Below are 19,734 nucleotides of genomic sequence, written 5' to 3'. Positions count from 1 at the left end.
AATTGCCAAAATTCCAACTTCACTTGCATTTTTCATTTGCTTGCTCCTTTGCCTTTCCTTTTACCCTCTTAAGACTTGGGCTATGAGAGAGAAATCATGTCTATATAAATCATTTTTCATAAAATGGGAATTTGTGAACAGCAGCAAGATTTCTATTATGTTGTAAAATGCTTTTGTTATGTTTTAATTTTAAGACAAAGTCTACTTCAGAGGGAAATTTTGTTTCACTGTGTTATTTTAGACTAATTAGGAAAAAAAAAAAAAAACTTGAGTGGGGGAATATATTTGGAAAAAGTTTTACCTTTAACAAGTGCAGTGTTACCACAAATATCTGCCATAAACACATAAAGGAATGCTTTACTCTCTAATGCTTGAGAAATATCATGATTTAAAGTGAAATCTTAGACAATTTGGTTCCTTCAAAATACTTTCACTCAGGGAAGGCTGGAGCTTCCAAAGAAGGAAAACTGAGCCCACCTGTGAGAGTGGAGGGAGTTCCTGTTGCAGCTGCAGCTGCAGGACATCACATGTGTTCTGGAGAAAGCAGGAGGGGCGGCTTCGCCATCACCAGCTCCACACGCACAGCTGCAACCCCACCGAGCAGCAACCTGGGGCCGAGCACGGGAGACCCCGAGGTGTACATCGCAAACCAAGCGGTCACCAGCACAAGTGAACGCCCTCGCTGGGAGTCAAACATGACCTGACCCTCTTGGCCGGATCTCAGAACCAGGGTCCTGGAGGGCTCAGGGCTCCAGGCCTGCTGCCTCCAGGCCCACTTGCACTCACCCGGCTCCCCTCATGGGCACTGGGTCTCCTTCCTCCTCCCACCCACCCCCAGGGGCACCCATTCCCTGAGCCCCTGGAAGCAGCCACTCCTCACATCACTTCACTCCTCCCAGGCCTTCATCATTTGTGGGCTCTGAGCCTACCACCCACTCCCGGGCACGTCCTGATGGGAAATCTTCCTCTGGGGTAGACGGCTGGCTGGGAGACAGAGCTTTGCCCTCTCTGTGGGCTCCAACATTTTCCCCCACCCCCTGCATTGGTTTTGGAGTTGTTTCCATGGTAACAGGGCTTGATGGACACTCTTCAGTTTACCTGTTTACATAGTTAGAAATAAAACACTTCTAGTTTAAAAAAATGCTTCACAAATATTTTGTAAATATAGTTGAGATATACCTTGTTCCTGGCTTCTATATTGGCAGTCAGCAGTTTAAAAAAGCTTTGCTATTTTGTGATATATTCTGGCAAAAGACAGCATAGTGGAGAGCGGTGTTCCCACAGACGTCCATGACATTTGGGTCGGCACCATGCTCCAGCAGAAGAGTCGCACACTCCTCTTCTTGGCATTCTATGGCCTGTCAGTGTTGTGCCAAGAAACAGAGTGTAAATTCTAGGAATTCAAAGTAAACAGTCCACAGGCTTCACCGGTTTGCTATATCTAAATGAGATGAATTCACTTTGAGTCTCAGTAGTTAAATCACATCCACCTCGTGTGGACACGGTTCGCTGCCCCATACCTTCATCAGCGCGGTCCTGTTTTCATTGTCACAGAGATTAAGCAGGCATTTTCTCTCCAGGAGCAGAGTGACCACCGCTGAATGGCCATTGGCACAGGCCAAGTGGAGGGCAGTCCTATGAAAGCAAGAGGAGTTTTCAGGAAACTGTAGTGTTACTGTTTCAAAACAAACAATTGTTCCTGTGATTGAAGATATTCAATAGCATGAGATTCCTATTGCTCTAAAACAAATATCTCGTTTCCTTCTGGAGAAAGAACATTATATATTAGCATTAGCTCTGCTTAACACAGTAATGAAAGAACAATTTACTTGAATAGAATGACCATGACCTTGAGATTCAGCTCAACTTGGGTTTGAATTTGACTTTCACTCTGTCAGCTGTCGCTCAGCCTCTCTGTGCCTCAATTTCCTCATCAACAAAATGGAGAGAGAGAAGTAGTTCTCTCACAGGACAGCACTGCGATGCTTAAATGAGATCCATGCAAAGAGTTTAGAACCGTTCCTGGCACAGGTTAACAGCTCAGTAACTGTTAGATAATATAATCATACTTATTACTATTACTACTATTTTACAAGGACAACATCTCAATGAAGTCAAAGGATATCACACCTCCTTTGCAGATACATTTTGAGGATTAGAGACAACACTGTACTTCAATGATTCTAATACATTCATTTTCTCACATTTTAACATCTCTGACATTGGAATGAAATTTATAATTCACAATGTCTGTACAACTGTAATTTGTAGCATTTTTGTTTGTTCATTTCTCATTTTTCCTGTTGATCTAATTACCATAAGGTCTTTTTGTCTAAGGCTGCTTCTTTTTAATTAAAGTATAGATGATGCATATTACATATTATTATACATTACAGTACACAACATAGTGATTCACAATTTTTATAGGTCATACTCCATTGAAAGTTATTATACGATATTTGCTATATTCCCCATGTTGTACAATACATCCTGGTAGCTGGCAAGATTTTAGTTCCCCCACCAGGTATCGAACCCTGGGCCCATAGCAGTGAGTCTTAACCACTGGACGACCAAGGAACTCCCTAGATTCCCTTGACTTCTGAAAAGGCTGAAAGTTGTCAGAAAATATCAATCCTCAAAAAAAATTCTAAAAAAAATTGAAAGTGAGAAATCATTTTTATCTGTGCCACGTTTCTACTAGTGCCAAAAAGACAAGCCTGTCTGCTCAGCCGACTTGCCCAGAGACAGCTTGGTCTACAGAGAGTTTTAAATTTTGTGTGTTGTTAAAATGTTAAATCAACATCCAGATTTCTTTTCTTTTCTTTGTGCCGAAATCCATGAAACTCCAGAATTCTTACTTTTGAAATCATTCTTAGAAAGGTCTTTGGGGTGGGAGGCTCACAAGGAAGGGGATATATGTATACTTACAATTGATTTATCATGTTATACAGCAGAAAACAACACAACATTGTAAAGCAATTATTCTCCAATTAAAAAAAAAATAAGGTTAAGAAACAGTAGAAATAGAAAAAAAAAGAAGGTCTCTGTCAGCAGATAAAAATGTATAAATAGGAATCTGAGTTTTATTCTGGTACTTTTCTCACTGTGCATATTTGAAATGTTTGATCCATACTCTATCTGAAACTTTTTGGTGAGATAAAAATTGAGTTACTTTTCTCTTTTACCAGGTTATTTCTCCACCATCTACACACAGTTTATCATTTCTAAAAGAAAAGGTCATCATTTTCAAGTTCTAAAGTTTTACATACATTTGGGTGTTTGGGCATTCTGTTCCATTCATTTATCTATCTTTTCAGTTGTTAGTAAATGAACACTTTGTGGGCACTTATAGCACATTTTGATATCTAGAAGGGCAAATCTTCCTCTACTATACAAAACTTTTAATTTCATCACAACAATTAAAGACAGCATATGTAACCCAAAATCTTTAAAACCATGAAATGTTGATTTGGTTTAAATATAGAAAGACCATACATCCTAAGAAAATGTCTTCCTATTCAAGGACACAGCCAGCTTCCTACTTCAAAGCTGTCTTCTAAGGTCCTTCAGCAAAGAACACATATACCTAAGTGTACACTGATATAAAATGGATATTGAATTGTATCTGAAGAATTTTTAATCCAGAATTTGATTTGGCATGGGAATTATTTTGCTCACTATGCAGTTTTCTGTAATATATAACCTTACGGTATAAAAAATGTATATATTAAAAAATAAGATATTGACAACATCAGAAATCTGTCCACTGCCATGATCCACAATAGGTGATCCATGAAGAAGTGCTTTCATAAATCACATGAGAAAAAATGTGAGAGCCAGAAGGTTCAGAAGATTTCTTGAAGGCTATATAACTTGAGAGCTTTTACTCATGAGTACATCATGCTAACCCATGCAAATAAAAAGTAGGAGGAAGAAAGGAAAAACAGATGCTATTCATGTTTCATTTCATTTCTGTGATTACCAACATTCAGTTAAATGACTTCAAAACTATCAGTAAAGCTCTATAAGGGGAATTATAAGTGGGTCCAAAACCAGCTAAGGCTTTTTGCTGCCTATAAAGTCTGCGGGGTGCTGGATCCCAGGAAGGTATCCAGGAGCCTTGGAGGGGAAACTCACAGGCGGGATCTCTGCCAGGCCCTTCCACCACGCTTACCTGTTCATCTTGTCCCTGTCGTTCAGGCCATTTTTTCCAAACAACAGAACATGCTGCACTTTGGCTACGTTGCCCACAATGGCAGCTTTGTGGATCTTTCTGAGGTCTTTGTCTCGGATGCGGTACCCGGGCTGGAAGTTGATTCCATGACTGCTGTCTCTCACTGGGTTGATGGAGGAGCCAAAGGGCGACACACCCTTCTTACTCCTGAAGCCAAAAATCTTCTTCATCGCAGAGCCTACGGACTCCAAACACACCTCACCTCTCCCTTGGCTCTTCACAGTCCCCTAAACCCAACACGAGCACTACAGGTAAGCCAGAGCTGTCCCGCCACAACCTCCCAGCTGGGAAGCTCAACGGTTTGGAATCTTTCATCCCAGAATGATCGTTGCTAAGCAACACCTCTAAACACATTGCCCATGCACACAGAGGCCTGTTGTGCCAGACTGCCCAGTGCTCATATGCAAGAACTGTAAGTTCATTTCCTGAAAGAAACAAACAATATCAATAAACCCTTACCTAAACTAAGAAGGAAAGAGAGGAAACTGAAATAAATACAGAAATGAAAGTGACATTATAACTGTGTAACTGTCAAAATAACTATAGTATCCAAAGCAATCTACAGATTCAGTGCAATTTCTATCAAATTACCAATGGCATTTTTCACACAACTAGAACAAAAAATTTTACAGTGTGTATGGAAACAAAAGACCCCAAATAGACAAAGCAATCTTGAGAAAGAAAAGCAAGAGCTGACAGAATCAGGTACCCTGACTGCAGACTACTCTGCAAGCTTCAGTAATCAAAACACAGTACTAGCACAAAAACAGAAATATATTGAATGATCAATGGAACAAAACAGAAAGTCCAGAGAGAAACCTACGTACCTGGGGTCAATTAATCTAGGATAAAGGAGGCAAGACTATACAAAGGAGAAAAGACAGCCCCTTCAATAAGTGGTGCTGAGAAAACTCAACAGCTACATGTATAAGAAGGAAATTAGAACACTCCCTAACATCATACACAAAAATAAACTCAAAATGGACTAAACACCTAAATATAAGACAGGTCCTGTAAAACTCAGAGGAGAATATAGGCAGAACACACTCTGACATAAATTACAGCAGGATCTTTTTTCATCCACCTCTTAGAGTAATGAAAATAAAAACAGAAATAAGCAAATGGGATATAATTAAACTTAAAAGCTTTTGCACAGTGCAGGAAATCGTAAACAAGACAGACGACAACCCACAGAATGGGACACAATATTTGCAAATGATGCAATTGACAAGGGATTAATCTCCAACATATTCAAACAGCTCAAAGAGCTCAATATCAAAAAACAAACAACCTGATCAAAAAAACATGAGTATAAGATCTAAATACACATTTCTGTAAGGAACACCTACAGATGACCAAAAAGCACATGAGGGATGCTCAGAAAGGATGCTCCGCATCACTAATTATTATAGAAATGCAGAAATACTATAATAAGGTATCATTTCACACCAATCAGAATAGCCACCATCAAAAATATACAAACAAACAATAAATGCTGGAGAGTGTGGAGAAAAGGGAACCCTTCTACACTGCTTATGGAATGCAACTAGGTACACCCACTGTAGAAAACTCTATAAAGGTTGCTATAAAAACTAAATACAGAGTTGCCATATGATTCAGCAATCTCAGTCCTGGGCATATATCTGGAGAAAACCATAATTCAAAAAGGTACATGCACCCCAATGTTCACTGCAGAACTATTTACAATAGCCAAGACATTGAAGCAACCTAAGTGTCCATCAACAGAAGAATGGATAAAGAAGATGTGGTATACACACACACACACACACACACACACACACACACAAAATGAAAATGGAATATTACTCAGCCATAAAAAGAAATAATAATGCCATTTGCAGCAACACAGATGGATCTCGAAATTACAATACTAAGTGAAGTAACTCAGACAGAGAAAAACAAGTATCACATCACTTACATGTGGAATTTAATAAAAATAAACTTATTTACACAACAGAAACCAACTCAAAAAATCTCAAAATCAAATTATGGTTATGAAAGGGGAAACATGAGGGGAAGGACAAATTAGGAGATTGGGATTAACATATATACACTATTTTCTAGTAGTCATGTATGGATATGAGAGTTGTACAATAAAGAAGGCTGACTGCCAAAGAATTAATGCTTTTGAACTGTGGTGTTGGGAGTAGACTCTCAAGAGTCCTTGGACTGCAAGGAGATTAAACCAGTCAATCCTAAAGGAAATCAATCCTGAATATTCACTGGAAGGACTGATGTTGAGGCTGAAGCTCCAATACTTCAGCCACTTGATGTGAAGAGCTGACTCATCAGAAAAGACCCTTATGCTGGGAAAGATGGAAGGCAGGAGGAGAAAGGGGACAACAGAGGACGAGAGGGTTGGATAGCATCACCAACTCAATGGGCATGAATTTGAGCTAACCCCACAAGATAGTGGAGGACAGAGGAGACTGGCGGGCTGCAGTCCATTGGTCACAGAGTCAGACACGACTGAGTGACTAACACTTTCACTTTGAATATGGAAAACTTAACAGTGCTGGTTTTTAAATCGCTTAAGTTAGCTGCAGAGAAAATACTTAGTATCAAAAGTACTTGGATACTACTGTTTAAAAGTAGTACTAATACTACTTAAAAGTAGTATTTTTAAAATACCATATAAATTTTCATCATACACACAAAAATATTTCCCTTTAATAAAGATTTTCTCATCATGTTTAATGAGAAACAACTAAAATGTCATGAAAACAGTCCAGAAGGGAAATTTTTACTATTTATCTTTCAGATCATATATTTTTTTCTTCAAAATCTGTACATATTCTTGTGATGTTTTCAAAAGCAGGTCCTGAGACAGATTTGACCCATCTGTAGCTCCTAGAGGAGACAATCCATAGGACTCAGATTCAAATTCAGCAGCAGCTGGAAAAAAAAAAAGGATTACATTCTTTATCTAAAATACTTGAGTTAACTCAGTATTAGTAAAAAAAAAAAAAAAAAAAACCTGAGATATTTCTAAGTGCTCTGAAAAATGAAACATATCTATAAATGACAGAAAACAAAATACAAGATTACAATTATATAATCAGCCCACGGTCCCACATGTGGCTGAGTATCAGAGCTTCTGGCTTTCTCATTCTTCATTCATTTACTCAATAACTATCTGCTAAGGTGCTGTGACAAACACTGGAATTACAAGATGAAGGTGACCCAGTCACCCTGAGAAATGATAATGCCATAAACTGTAAAAATAGATGAACAGACAATTTCCATATGGAGTCATAAATACTAAGACAGGTATACAAGATGGCACAAGGAACACTCAGAAGGGACAGCCGGCTTTGTGTCAATACTGCCAGCTTTTTGGTGGAGGTGCTATGGAAGTAGCTACCTGAAGGACAGGAAAAAGTACAAGAGACAGAGGGGAGAAGCACATACAAAGACCAGAGGTGAGGAAACGAATCTGTGGGATCCTACACAGTCTGGCTGGTTAGATGCACAGCTAAGGGCCAGAATAAGGTGGTAAAGAGATAAGGCCAACTACTTTGGAAGGACCCAAATTGATGCAGGTGTTTGGAGCTTTTCCTGAGGGCAAGAGATAAACCAGTGACAAAGTCAATGACACAGAAATTACTAAGTCACCCACCAAGTGACAGCTACGCAAACATGACTGCTTGAGTCTGGGTGTTCTAGCCTTAACCACTACCAGACACTTGAGACGCTGATGAACTCCATGCTTTCTGAAAATGGTGTCAGGGTGCAGATGGACAGTTCCACAGCGATGGCAGTAGTAGAGAAAGGATACAGCCAGAAATAAATAGAAATACATAGACCTTTTGAGATTTTTTTTAAACTATGGAACATGATGAATAAATGAGGAAGAAGAATATTTTTCACTATGACTGCTCATGCTTTCACATTTCTCATTAGCTATGTATAAGAAAAAAATATTTAACATAGCATCTGTTATCCAAACAAACAATGGAAAGAGATGCCATTTATTGTTTACAGTGTATTTCAGAAATCAATGTCTAAATTTAATTCATACATTTTGGCAACATACCTTCTCTTAGTTCTCTAGTTATACTCCTGTCCAACTCCTGCCATCTGAAATAAGTCAAATATTATTTATCTTTAAGTTAAGCAAGAGATATTATCATAGGAATGTTATACAGCTTACTAAATGTGACATTTAAATAATACTTTTAGAGACTAGACCTAACTTGAAGATTACTTAAGTAGAAAAATAATCACATAAATAAAAGAAAATGCATTCCTACTTATTCTGCTTATAAATAACAGAGAACATATATATGGAACGTTAAATCTGATAAAAAGTACAATAAATATCAGTCTATCAAGTACACATAATTTCAAAGAATTAGAGAATGACCCATGATCCTAGGAATGACCCACAAGATTACTATCTTCTCCCCCTAACAGCTCCTGCCCTAAATACATACTTCTGAGACCTTTATTTTGATTTCTAGGTGAGGATCCTGTTCAAATGGAGGAAGTAGTTTGAGTTGAATGTTATTAAGGAGAACACATCAGCAATTTTCTTTAAACTTTTCCATTTAACAAAAACATAGAAAGGTGAGAAAATTATACACAATAAAACAATGTACCAGCAAGTTTTTATTCTAAAGGTGTTTAGTGAGAAGGATTAACACATAACTGTTGGTTTCTATACTATGTCCCGTAGAAAGGGAAGGTCCCACAGGGGTCACTGCAGGGTTGAAGAACTGAGAAGTCACAAGTGCAGGACCTCTGGCCACTCCTTTGGCTAAAAGGCTTTATACTTGTCTCTGTTTTATATAATATGGTTCCACACAAATTTTTTTTTTAAGAAAGGTAGTTTTCCTTGAAAAAAAAAAAAAAGACTTTTTTAAAGGTATGAGAATCATGATTTAGGCAAAGTTCGTAATTCTACAAAAGAAGAAAGCCAATGACTTTCTTACTGAGTCCAGAGTCCTATGCCAGCTACTTCCTCAGATTAAGAAAAAACACATATATTTTTAACTATAATGCAGAGAAAATGAATATGTAAAACTTTCTTATATAATTCAATAATCCTTGTGGCATGACATGACATAGCTTTCTAACTAAATCATATTTTAAACAAGAATAAATTATTGTCAAACTCCTATATGTAGCAGTTGATAGTTAATTTATAAAGCATTAATTTAAAAAAAAAAAAAACACTACAGGGAATTTGAAGGAGAAAAGTTTCAAGGTGAGGAGTTACACTTCTACCCTCCTTACGAGAAGTGAGGAGATTTACCTAACTGGTGAGTTTTGGAGAAGGAACTTCTCCCAAAGTGCTTGCTTGGTTCCAAATCTCTACTTTGAAAAGATGTATGTGCCCACAGCACTGTGAACTTGGGTGTGCAGTAGGCAGCCTGTGTCTGGGACGGGGGTCAAGCATTTGCTTCCTCCTCTTAGGCCTGCGTGGGGAAGTGTCTGACTTGGGATGAAGTGTTCGGAGGCCCACTATGACCACACAGCTAAAGCATGTCCTCCAGTTTCACAGCTCTCAAGTACTAAGACCTAACCTAGATGCAGTGCTGTGAAAGAAAGCTTAATTGCTCTCCTACAATGGCAAGAAGCCAAATGAGAAAACAGGTTGAGACTGCATTTAACAAGGGCTACTTTTCCATGCATCACAAACATCAGGAAAACACCATTAAAACTATAAACCTGTGTGCACTGACTGAAATGGATATTTTAATCACAATGATTGAACAGTGAAAACTGGTTGCAATTTAAAGACTCCCCATCATTGCTATCTTAGATACCATTCATCCAGGTGATGTCAAGATAGAGATAAAGTGAGCTTCATTTATAATGTTTAAATGTTTGAATTAACTACAAATCTAGAAATATTCTACAAATGCTCAGCAAGATTGTTTTTTTTTTAAATTTTAAATAAAAATGCTATAGGTAAAATAGCAATTAAAGAAAATGACAAAAATGTCATTTTTGTAAGAAATGACAAAATTTATGTAAGAAAATGACAAAAAATGTTAAGCTAAAACTAGAAATTAATGTTTTGGTTTAGTATTGTAAGTTTTATTTAATTCATAAAAAGGATTTATCTAATTCCTTTAAACAAAAAGCATCCATATGTGGTTAGTGTTTATTTTTTTAGTTTCTTTAGGTTAAATTGCAATAATTGTTTCAAAAAAAAAGGTTTTCTATGTTTAAATCTGCAAAAAATGTTAAGCTTCTTCTTTTCCAAAAAACTAGAAAACTTAATGTTTTGGTTTAGTAATGTAAGTTTATTTAATTCATAAAAAGGATTTATCTATTCTTGATTCCTTTAAACAAAAGGCATCCATATGTGGTTAGTGTTTAGATGCCAGTGATTCACTTATGCTTAGAGGCAGAAAAACTTCGTTGGGTACAGCAGAGCTTGGAAATGATTATGAACCATTGCCAACTGAAATCAATTAGAAAGGAAGTGAAACATCTGAAAGAATACTTTTGGATACTAGGCAATAAGATTTCATTTCTAAAGTAGAATTTAAATGCAGCTTTTCAAGAAATTTAATAATTTAGTAAGTATCTCTTAAAATCAAGAACTCTGGGACAAAAAAAAAAATCATAAAATTTCTGTCTCCTTTATTAGCACAGCTAATTATGACTTTTACTTAGTGTGCATTAAGTCAAATAAACAACTCAGAAGTTCACCAAATTAAAAACAAGGATCATTCATATCAGAAATCTGAAACCCAGTGGAGAAAAGATAATAGAACTAACCTTGGTCAAGTAAGTCTCCATGCTGTTATTCGAAGGGCATGGAATTGAGGTAGAAAAACCTACGTTTGCTCTTGGAGTAAGATTTCCATTGAGCACTAAAGGATTATTGAAATTTCCAACACAAGGGGGCTCCAGGACTGGCCTCGTGCTAAGAGTGCTGAATAAAGATTTGTTCTGCTCTTTCTCCACCTCAAGTTTGGTGCTGATCACTGCCAGCCTCTCATGAGTCCTGGGAAGATGGAAAACACCAACTTAATGATTTGCATTTTTAAAGTTGCCATATAGTATATGGAATTCCCAATAAACTGTTTGAACACTGAAAACACAGAGCAGACCTCCTGTAAACAATGATAGTTGTAACCTTGCTCTAAAGAAGTACACATGTGTCTAGGGCTCCTCAAGTAACAAGTCACAGTAGTCAGTGATCCATCCATCCAGCCATCTCATCCTCTGTCGCCCCCATCTCCTCTTGCCCTCAATCCCTCCCAGCATCAGTCGTTTCCAATGAGTCAACTCTTCGCATGAGGTGGCCAAAGTACTGGAGTTTCAGCTTTAGTATCATTCCTTCCAAAGAAATCCCAGGGCGGATCTGCTTCAGAATGGACTGGTTGGATCTCCTTGCAGTCCAAGGGACTCTCAAGAGTCTTCTCCAACACCACAGTTCAAAAGCTTCAATTCTTCGGCACTCAGCCTTCTTCACAGTCCAACTCTCAGATCCATACATGACCACTGGAAAAACCATAGCCTTAACTAGACGAACCTTTGTTGGCAAAGTAATGTCTCTGCTTTGGAATATGCTATCTAGGTTGGTCATAACTTTCCTTCCAAGGAGTAAGCGTCTTTTAATTTCATGGCTGCAGTCATCATCTGTAGTGATTTGGGAGCCGAGAAAAATACAGTCTGACACTGTTTCCACTGTTTCCCCATCTACATCCCATGAAGTGAAGGGACTGGATGCCATGATCTTCATTTTCTGAATGTTGAGCTTTAAGCCAACTTTTTCACTCTCCACTTTCACTTTCATCAAGAGGCTTTTTAGTTCTTCTTCACTCTCTGCCATAAGGGTGGTGTCATCTGCATATCTGAGGTTATAGATATTTCTCCCGGCAATCTTGATTCCAGCTTGTGTTTCTTCCAGTCCAGCGTTTCTCATGATGTACTCTGCATATAAGTTAAATAAGCAGGGTGACAATATACAGCCTTGACATACTCCTTTTCCTATTTGGAACCAGTCTATTGTTCCATGTCCAGTTCTAACTGCTGCTTCCTGACCTGCATACAAATCTCAAGAGGCAGATCAGGTGGTCTGGTATTCCCATCTCTTTCAGAATTTTCCACAGTTTATTGTAATCCACACAGTCAAAGGCTTTGGCATAGTCATAAAGCAGAAATAGATGCTTTTCTGGAACTCTCTCCGCTTTTTCCATGATCCAGCAGATGTTGGCAATTTGATCTCTGGTTCCTCTGCCTTTTCTAAAACCAGCTTGAACATCAGGAAGTTCACGGTTCACATATTGCTGAAGCCTGGCTTGGAGAATTTTGAGCATTACTTTATTAGCGTGTGAGATGAGTGCAATTGTGCAGTAGTTTGAGCATTCTTTGGCATTACCTTTCTTTGGGATTGGAATGAAAACTGACCTTTTCCAATCCTGTGGCCACTGCTGAGTTTTCCAAATTTGCTGGCATATTGAGTGCAGCACTTTCACAGCATCATCTTTCAGGATTTGGAATAGCTCAGTTGGAATTCCATCACCTCCACTAGCTTTGTTCTTAGTGATGCTTTCTAAGGCCCACTTGACTTCACATTCCAGGACGTCTGGCTCTAGGTCAGTGATCACACCATTGTGGTTATCTGGGTCGTGAAGATCTTTTTTGTACAGTTCTTCTGTGTATTCTTGCCATCTCTTCTTAATATCTTCTGCTTCTGTTAGGTGCATACCATTTCTGTCCTTTATCGAGCCCATCTTTGCATGAAATGTTCCTTTGGTATCTCGGATTTTCTTGAAGAGATCTCTAGTCTTTCCCATTCTGTTGTTTGCCTCTATTTCTTTGCATTGATCACTGAGGAAGGCTTTCTTATCTCTTCTTGCTATTCTTTGGAACTCTGCATTCAGATGCTTATATCTTTCCTTTTCTCCTTTGCTTTTCACGTCTCTTCTTTTCACAGCTATTTGTAAGGCCTCCCAGACGGCCATTTTGCTTTTTTTTTTTTCTTTTCCATGGGGATGGTCTTGATCCCTGTCTCCTTTACAATGTCACGAACCTCTTTCCATAGTTCATCAGGCACTCTATCTATCAGATCTAGGCCCTTAAATCTATTTCTCACTTCCACTGTATAATCATAAGGGATTTGATTTAGGTCATACCTGAATGGTCTAGTGGTTTTCCCTACTTTCTTCAATTTAAGTCTGAATTTGGCAATAAGGAGTTCATGGTCTGAGCCACAGTCAGCTCCTGGTCTTTTTTGTGCTGACTGTATAGAGCTTCTCCACCTTTGGCTGCAAAGAATATAATCAATCTGATTTCGGTGTTGACCATCTGGTGATGTCCATGTGTAGAGTCTTCTCTTGTGTTGTTGGAAGAGGGTGTTTGTTATGACCAGTGCATTTTCTTGGCAAAACTCTATTAGTCTTTGCCCTGCTTCATTCCGTATTCCAAGGCCAAAGTTTCCTGTTACTCCAGGTGTTTATTGACTTCCTACTTTTCAGGGATGAAGAAACACCCCATCCCACAAAGCCACGTTCATGCATTTGCTTTCACCACCCTTGTATACACGTTTCACTCATGACCTCAGAGAAATCAAGCTTTTGGCTCTGAGGAATCATCTAGAGTCACAATCTAGAGGGGAGGACAACAAAGTCAATAGGTGATTGAAAAGAGCTAAAACAGCCCCAGGAACAATTACAAGTATCCCCTGCTTTTCCAAAGTTCACTTTATGTTTCTTCACTTCTAGGAAAGGCCTACATCAGCATCTGTTTTTGATAATCAAAAAAAAAATTTTTTTTGAAGAGACTTTTTGATTTCATATAAAAAGGTTCACTGTACGTTTTACAGTGAGAGACATCACGCTCCCCAAGTAGGGAGACTGGCCCAACTGAGCTCCTTCCCTGGAAGCCACATCCCACATCTCAGTGTCAAGTCACCACAACCCTGAAGCCTATCTGGGAGCACCTGTGCTTCACTTGTGCATATTCATTTTAGGCTTCAACTAGCAGAACGTGCCCTCGGGTGCCTGCTTCTTTGCTTTATGCTGCTTTGGCTTATGCAAGGCTTCCTAGGAGTGCTCTGCTTTCAGACAGTGGGGAAACCTGGACTAGGCACTGGAGGTGCCATCTGCCCTTTGCATCCTCCACACCCCCACTCAGGTCACCATACTATTTCTAGCCACTCTGTGAATTATCCTGCCTTTCACCCCTGTGTTAATTGCCCCCAATTTCACAGCATGCGTTTATGCAGTGTAGAAAAACTTAAAAGGACACAGTATCGATAGTTTGTCTCAGGGCGCCCTCTAGCAGTGACCATCTAGTTAGCTTTCACTTCCTACTCATCTCATGAACTGCGCTCTATACAAATTAGGCTTTAGAGACAAATCAACGAGCTAAATTTTCTTTCTGTGATTCTGTGTTTTGACTTACTTGTCTAGTTTACCTTCCAATGACTTTTGAACTTCTAGTTCTACTAGGTAGTTGCTTATATTTTTCCAACTCTGCTTTATGAGAATCTTCTTGCAAAGTTTTCACCTTGGAGAGTTCAGATTCCAAGTCTTTAATTCTGAGTTCCATCTGACTTCTTATGGAAGCATTATTCTTCTCTTGTAAGTGCGCTAAGTTCTCCTGAGATGCTGCTTGTATCTAAGGAAAATTTAAAAAGTTAACGTTTTAAAAATAATCATTAACCTGGAAAATGATATTTGCTCCCTTTAGTTTTGAGTCAGTGATTCAGAAAGCAATTTTAAAGGTAAAAAAAAAAAAGAGCAGAAGTTTAAAACAATTATCATCAATGTGAATTAAATGTGAATTATAAAATTAAAGTGGAATTATTGTTAGAGTGGTGCTTATATAATCTGATAATTTAAAGAACAAGAGGATCAACTTAAAGTTTTAAAAAATGAACAAGACAACTTAAAAATAATTCAAGAGGATGGTACCAGTTTTAAACCACAATATTTTCTTTTCCACCTAGTAGTCTTGTTTTATACCAATTGGTCTCATAAATGAAAGGACTCTCTAGTGAGAATCATTCTGATAGATCAATTTGGTGATAACTGTGATGGAAACGGAAATACTTCAAGGCAGAAACAAGTGCCCCCTTCCTTCCAGAAAACTACCAAACCAACTGCTCTAAGGGAAGTAGAGGAAACACATAAGGTGTATAGATCCAAACCGTAACTTACAATGAGGTGAATCCAAGCACATAACAGATGAACAAATTAACCTGCAAGAATAGGTTGACTTCCTTTAATTTCTCCACGAGATCCTGTCTCGCCCTTTCTTCAATCTCCCGTTTATTCTGCTACTTGACTGTGTTTGATCATATTCATTTCTATATGACTTCTGAGGTTCACTACTTCTTGCTCCAACTTCTTTTTATTCTTCTCTAGTTTTTCACACTTCTTTTGCATTCCTTTCATAGATAATAACTCCTCTCGAAGAACTTGATTTTTTGCATCCAGGTGCAGACATTTTGAAGATGCAGCTTCCAGCTCTGCTGTAAGATCCTCAATCTGCAAGAATAAAACAATACTGTTTGGTAATGAGGCAAGTGGACTGAGCACAGCTTAACTCAAACCCAGGACCAAATAGATACGATGGTATCTGTATTGTAGAATGTAGGGCCAGGGATTACTCAGAGAATCAAGAAAGAAGTTCAAACCACCAAGAGTCACAAAATATATTCTTCACTGTCCTCATCTTTGTCACACAACATTTGCATTTGATTTTACACTCTTTTCTATTTTGTCTCCATAAAATGACTACAAGTCACCTCTTAGTAGAATGTCTCTTACTCCTTCCCCCCATCTTAATGCCCCATGTTTTAAAGAAGTTTGAGGGATACTGTATTGAGTTATCTAGGGCTGAGTTAATACACTCTTCCCAAAAGAAGATTGTGAAAATAAGACTCTCATTGATAAATCTTGTAAAAATGGATTCTAATCCCATGTCTTTTTCTGAACTAAATAGTTTTTGCTAATTTGAACTGCATTCCAAAGAAAAATAATTCAAAAGGTTAAAGAAATCCCATCTCCTAATAGCTTAGTGAGATGATCCATACATTTTTCTGAACAACAACAAAAAATGCCTCATTTTTGTAACCATTTGTTACTTTTCACAGAACAGAACATAGCAAACAAAACAACAAACAAAATTTGCGGGGAATTTCAGTGACACTGAGTTGGAAAGAACTTTCCTTTAGACAGAATGAGTCAAGGTGAGTGGAGGTGGTGGTATTCAAACTGTCTACAAATTCTTTGACACTTTTCTCTGAAATTCCCTCCCCTTAAATATGTGCTGGCCTCAGTAACTGATTTCTACTGGACAGAGTCTGGGAAAACTGATTTTTGCTCTGTGGGAAAGCCCACCCTTACCATCAGTCACTACACTGCGAAGAAGCCGAGACCACATACTGAGCACCTTGTCAGTGTCCTCACTGACCACCTCCAACTAATGTCCCATCCAAAAGCTAGCTCCAACTGCCAGACATGTGCATGAACTAATCTTCAGATGACTCTGGTCCCCACCTTCACGACATCCCAGCTGATGCTGACTGGAAAAGGAACGTGCTGGCCTCACTCACTGAGCCTTGCCCCAACACAAATTTGTGAACAAAGTAAATGCTATTTTGAGCCACTAGGCTTTGACGTGGTTTATTATACAATTTGATGGCAATAAATACCTGGCACAGATACTGATATTAAAAATGCCATTAAAAAAGAAGTAAAAGATGTGAGAATGCCTTTCAACCTGGAGGTAGGTGAGATCTGAATGGATGCAGAGAAAGAAATGAAAACCAAAAGGGCTTCATGACATTGTAAACTGAATCTTGATAGCCCTTAAAGAGTCTGCTGGTGACAGCTTCTAGGCAAGAGAAGAAAACAACACTGAAACACAGGGGAAAGGAGACTCTTGCTACAAACCAGCTGAAAGTAACATCAATGAGAGGGATAACCTATCAAAAAAAAAAAAAAAAAAAAAAAAAAAGGGGGGACTATTAAATATAAAGGAACCAGGCTCAATTATATTTGGGTTCAATATCTGTTATCTCCTTTACAGCATCTCCACATGTCCAGTGGTCACATGATGCTAAGAGACAGAAACAGCTTCTGGGGTGCTGCCAGGAAAACATGGTCTAAAGGCAAAGCCTGTAGACTGTAAAACCCTTCAAGACCTTGGAAAGACTTAAGGTGGTGCCTCAAATTCCTTTAAAGATTTTAAGGGCATAAGAATTTTAAAGGCATCATCCTACAAAGATTCACAAGAAGCCCAAGGACAGCACAAAGAGCTCAGAGGGTAGAGCAAAAGAGAAGCACTCCCATGGGCAGGACCAAGTCCTCATCACAGAGCTGGCAGCACCAAACTGGACCTCAGAGCTGCTATGGACTACGGTGCCTCCCGTTTCCCATTTCTGAACAGGAGAGCCTAGTCATTCAGAAGAACAGTGGGGGTGTGGGTGGCAGATAACTTGTCCCTTTAGTTCTCAAGTCTTAGTACTGAGAGGGTTGTGCTCACAGGGTCACACCCTAGAAATCACAACCAGAAACCTTATCCCCATGTGCCATCTGTACCTGATGAAGATGGTAAGACCTCTACTTGAGCCTGGGCCTGACACTGTTAACAACTGAGACTTGTGAGGGAATGGGTGGGGAAAAGGGTATTTTTCATTGGAAGGAATATAAAAAATTGTGGCCAGTGAGTAACTGTGCTAGTTTTTAAGTGTACCCATTAGTTTTAAAAACTGTATTCTGTTAAAAAAAAAAAAAGGTAGAATATAGGCCACGGATAAGTGACTTGCTCCTATTGAACAGAAGATAATGAAAGTGATGCTGTGTGAACTGCAAAGCAGTTAGACAAGGCAGCAGAGCTTCTGCCTGGCTCTCAACCTGGGAACCAGGCTCCATGTTGTGAGTAAGCCCAGGCTGCAAAGACAGCCTAGGTGTTCAGGGTAGGTGTTTTACTTGTCTGCCTTCACCAAAGTCCAGCCAACCACAGATACCAACTATCAGACATGGGAATGAACACACCTTCACCCGATTCCAGTCTCCAGCCCTTGAGCTGCCCCACCTGAAGCTGAGGGGACGAGAAGCCAGCCGTCCTGGCCACCTTTTCCTAAGTGTAGATTTTGAATGAAACCAATGTTGTTTATTGAAGCCACTAAACTTAAAGCTGATTAGGAAAAAACAGAAAAATGGATTTTTGAAAAAGAGAAAATAAAGAAACATAACTTAAATGCAGGTAGAAACTAGTCTCCTATAAACTGGAATATAATAAAGGGTGAGATTTTTAATGACAATGTTGATGAGAAGAAGAATATAACTAAAAGAAAGACTTAAGAACTATTCAGGAAGAAGTTTTTTTCAGGGTTCCCTTCAATTACAATTTCTTACAAATAGGCAGGTGTGACTCCTTAGAATTTCTGCTCAAGTTTGAAAACAATGAAGACTAGTAAACAATGAGACATATGATTTGAACTATAAGAAATAACTAGAAATAGTTTAATTACCAAAATCAGACTTTTGACTTCATCTCAATTTACTGAAATTCTAAGAGAGATGGGTAGCTTTGAGTAGTTACTAATCTAGAACTCAATCTTCATTGTCCTCTCCTCAGAGAGAGAAATAAAACACCACGAGATGCCACTTCATACTTGCTAGGATGGCTATACTCAGAGACAGGTAATGACTAGTGTTGACAGGAATGTATAGAAATGGGAACATTTTACATACTTTGGATAAAAACATAAAATGATGCAGCCATGCTGGAAAACAGTATGGCAGGTCCTCAAAAGGTTAAACAGAGTTGCTGTGTAATACAGCAATTCTATTCATAACTATTCCCAAAAGAAATGAAAAAATGTTCACACCTAAACTTAGACATAAATGTTCACAGCAACATTACTGACATTAGCCAAAAAGTAGAAACAACCCCAAAGGTCCATCAGATGATGAATGGATAAATAAAATGTGGCCAGTTCAGTTCGGTCGCTCAGTCGTGTCCGACTCTTTGCGACCCCATGAATCGTAGCACACCAGGCCTCCCTGTCCATCAACTCCCAGAGTTCAGACTCATGTCCATCGAGTCAGTGATGCCATCCAGCCATCTCATCCTCTGTCGTCCCCTTCTCCTACTGCCCCCAATCCATCCCAGCATCAGGGTCTTTTCCAATGAGTCAACTCTTTGCATGAGGTGGCCAAAGTACTGGAGTTTCAGCTTTAGCATCATTCCTTCCAAAGAAATCCCAGGGCTGATCTCCTTTAGGATGCACTGGTTGGATCTCCTTGCAGTCCAAGGGATTCTCAAGAGTCTTCTCCAACACCACAGTTCAAAAGCATCCATTTTTGAGCGCTCAGCTTTCTTCACAGTCCAACTCTCACATCCATACATGAAAACCGGAAAAATCATAGCCTTGACTAGACGGACCTTTGTTGGCAAAGTAATGTCTCTGCTTTTGCATATGCTATCTAGGTTGGTCATAACTTTCCTTCCAAGGAGTAAGCGTCTTTTAATTTCATGGCTGCAGTGACCATCTG

The 19,734-nt window shown here is 38.8% G+C and overlaps 1 protein-coding gene across 1 annotated transcript in view; it reads right to left on the bottom strand.

Moving 5' to 3' along the window:
• The window catches only part of LOC106701669 (ankyrin repeat domain-containing protein 26-like), a 65,693-nt gene extending 50,855 nt beyond the window's left edge, over positions 1-14,838 (bottom strand). The window contains 6 exon segments of the mRNA XM_070366989.1: positions 1,180-1,215; positions 1,218-1,358; positions 1,521-1,635; positions 4,175-7,150; positions 10,991-11,219; positions 14,627-14,838. Coding sequence (XP_070223090.1) covers positions 1,180-1,215; positions 1,218-1,358; positions 1,521-1,635; positions 4,175-4,404 — 522 coding nt within the window. The 5' untranslated portion in view covers positions 4,405-7,150; positions 10,991-11,219; positions 14,627-14,838.
• Positions 14,839-19,734: the final 4,896 nt, after the last annotated feature.

The sequence above is a fragment of the Bos mutus genome, unplaced genomic scaffold, assembly GCF_027580195.1.
Source record: "Bos mutus isolate GX-2022 unplaced genomic scaffold, NWIPB_WYAK_1.1 CTG419, whole genome shotgun sequence".
NCBI lineage: Eukaryota > Metazoa > Chordata > Mammalia > Artiodactyla > Bovidae > Bos > Bos mutus.
Note: the sequence above shows the minus strand (reverse complement) of the source record. Positions and strands in the feature narration are given on the sequence as shown.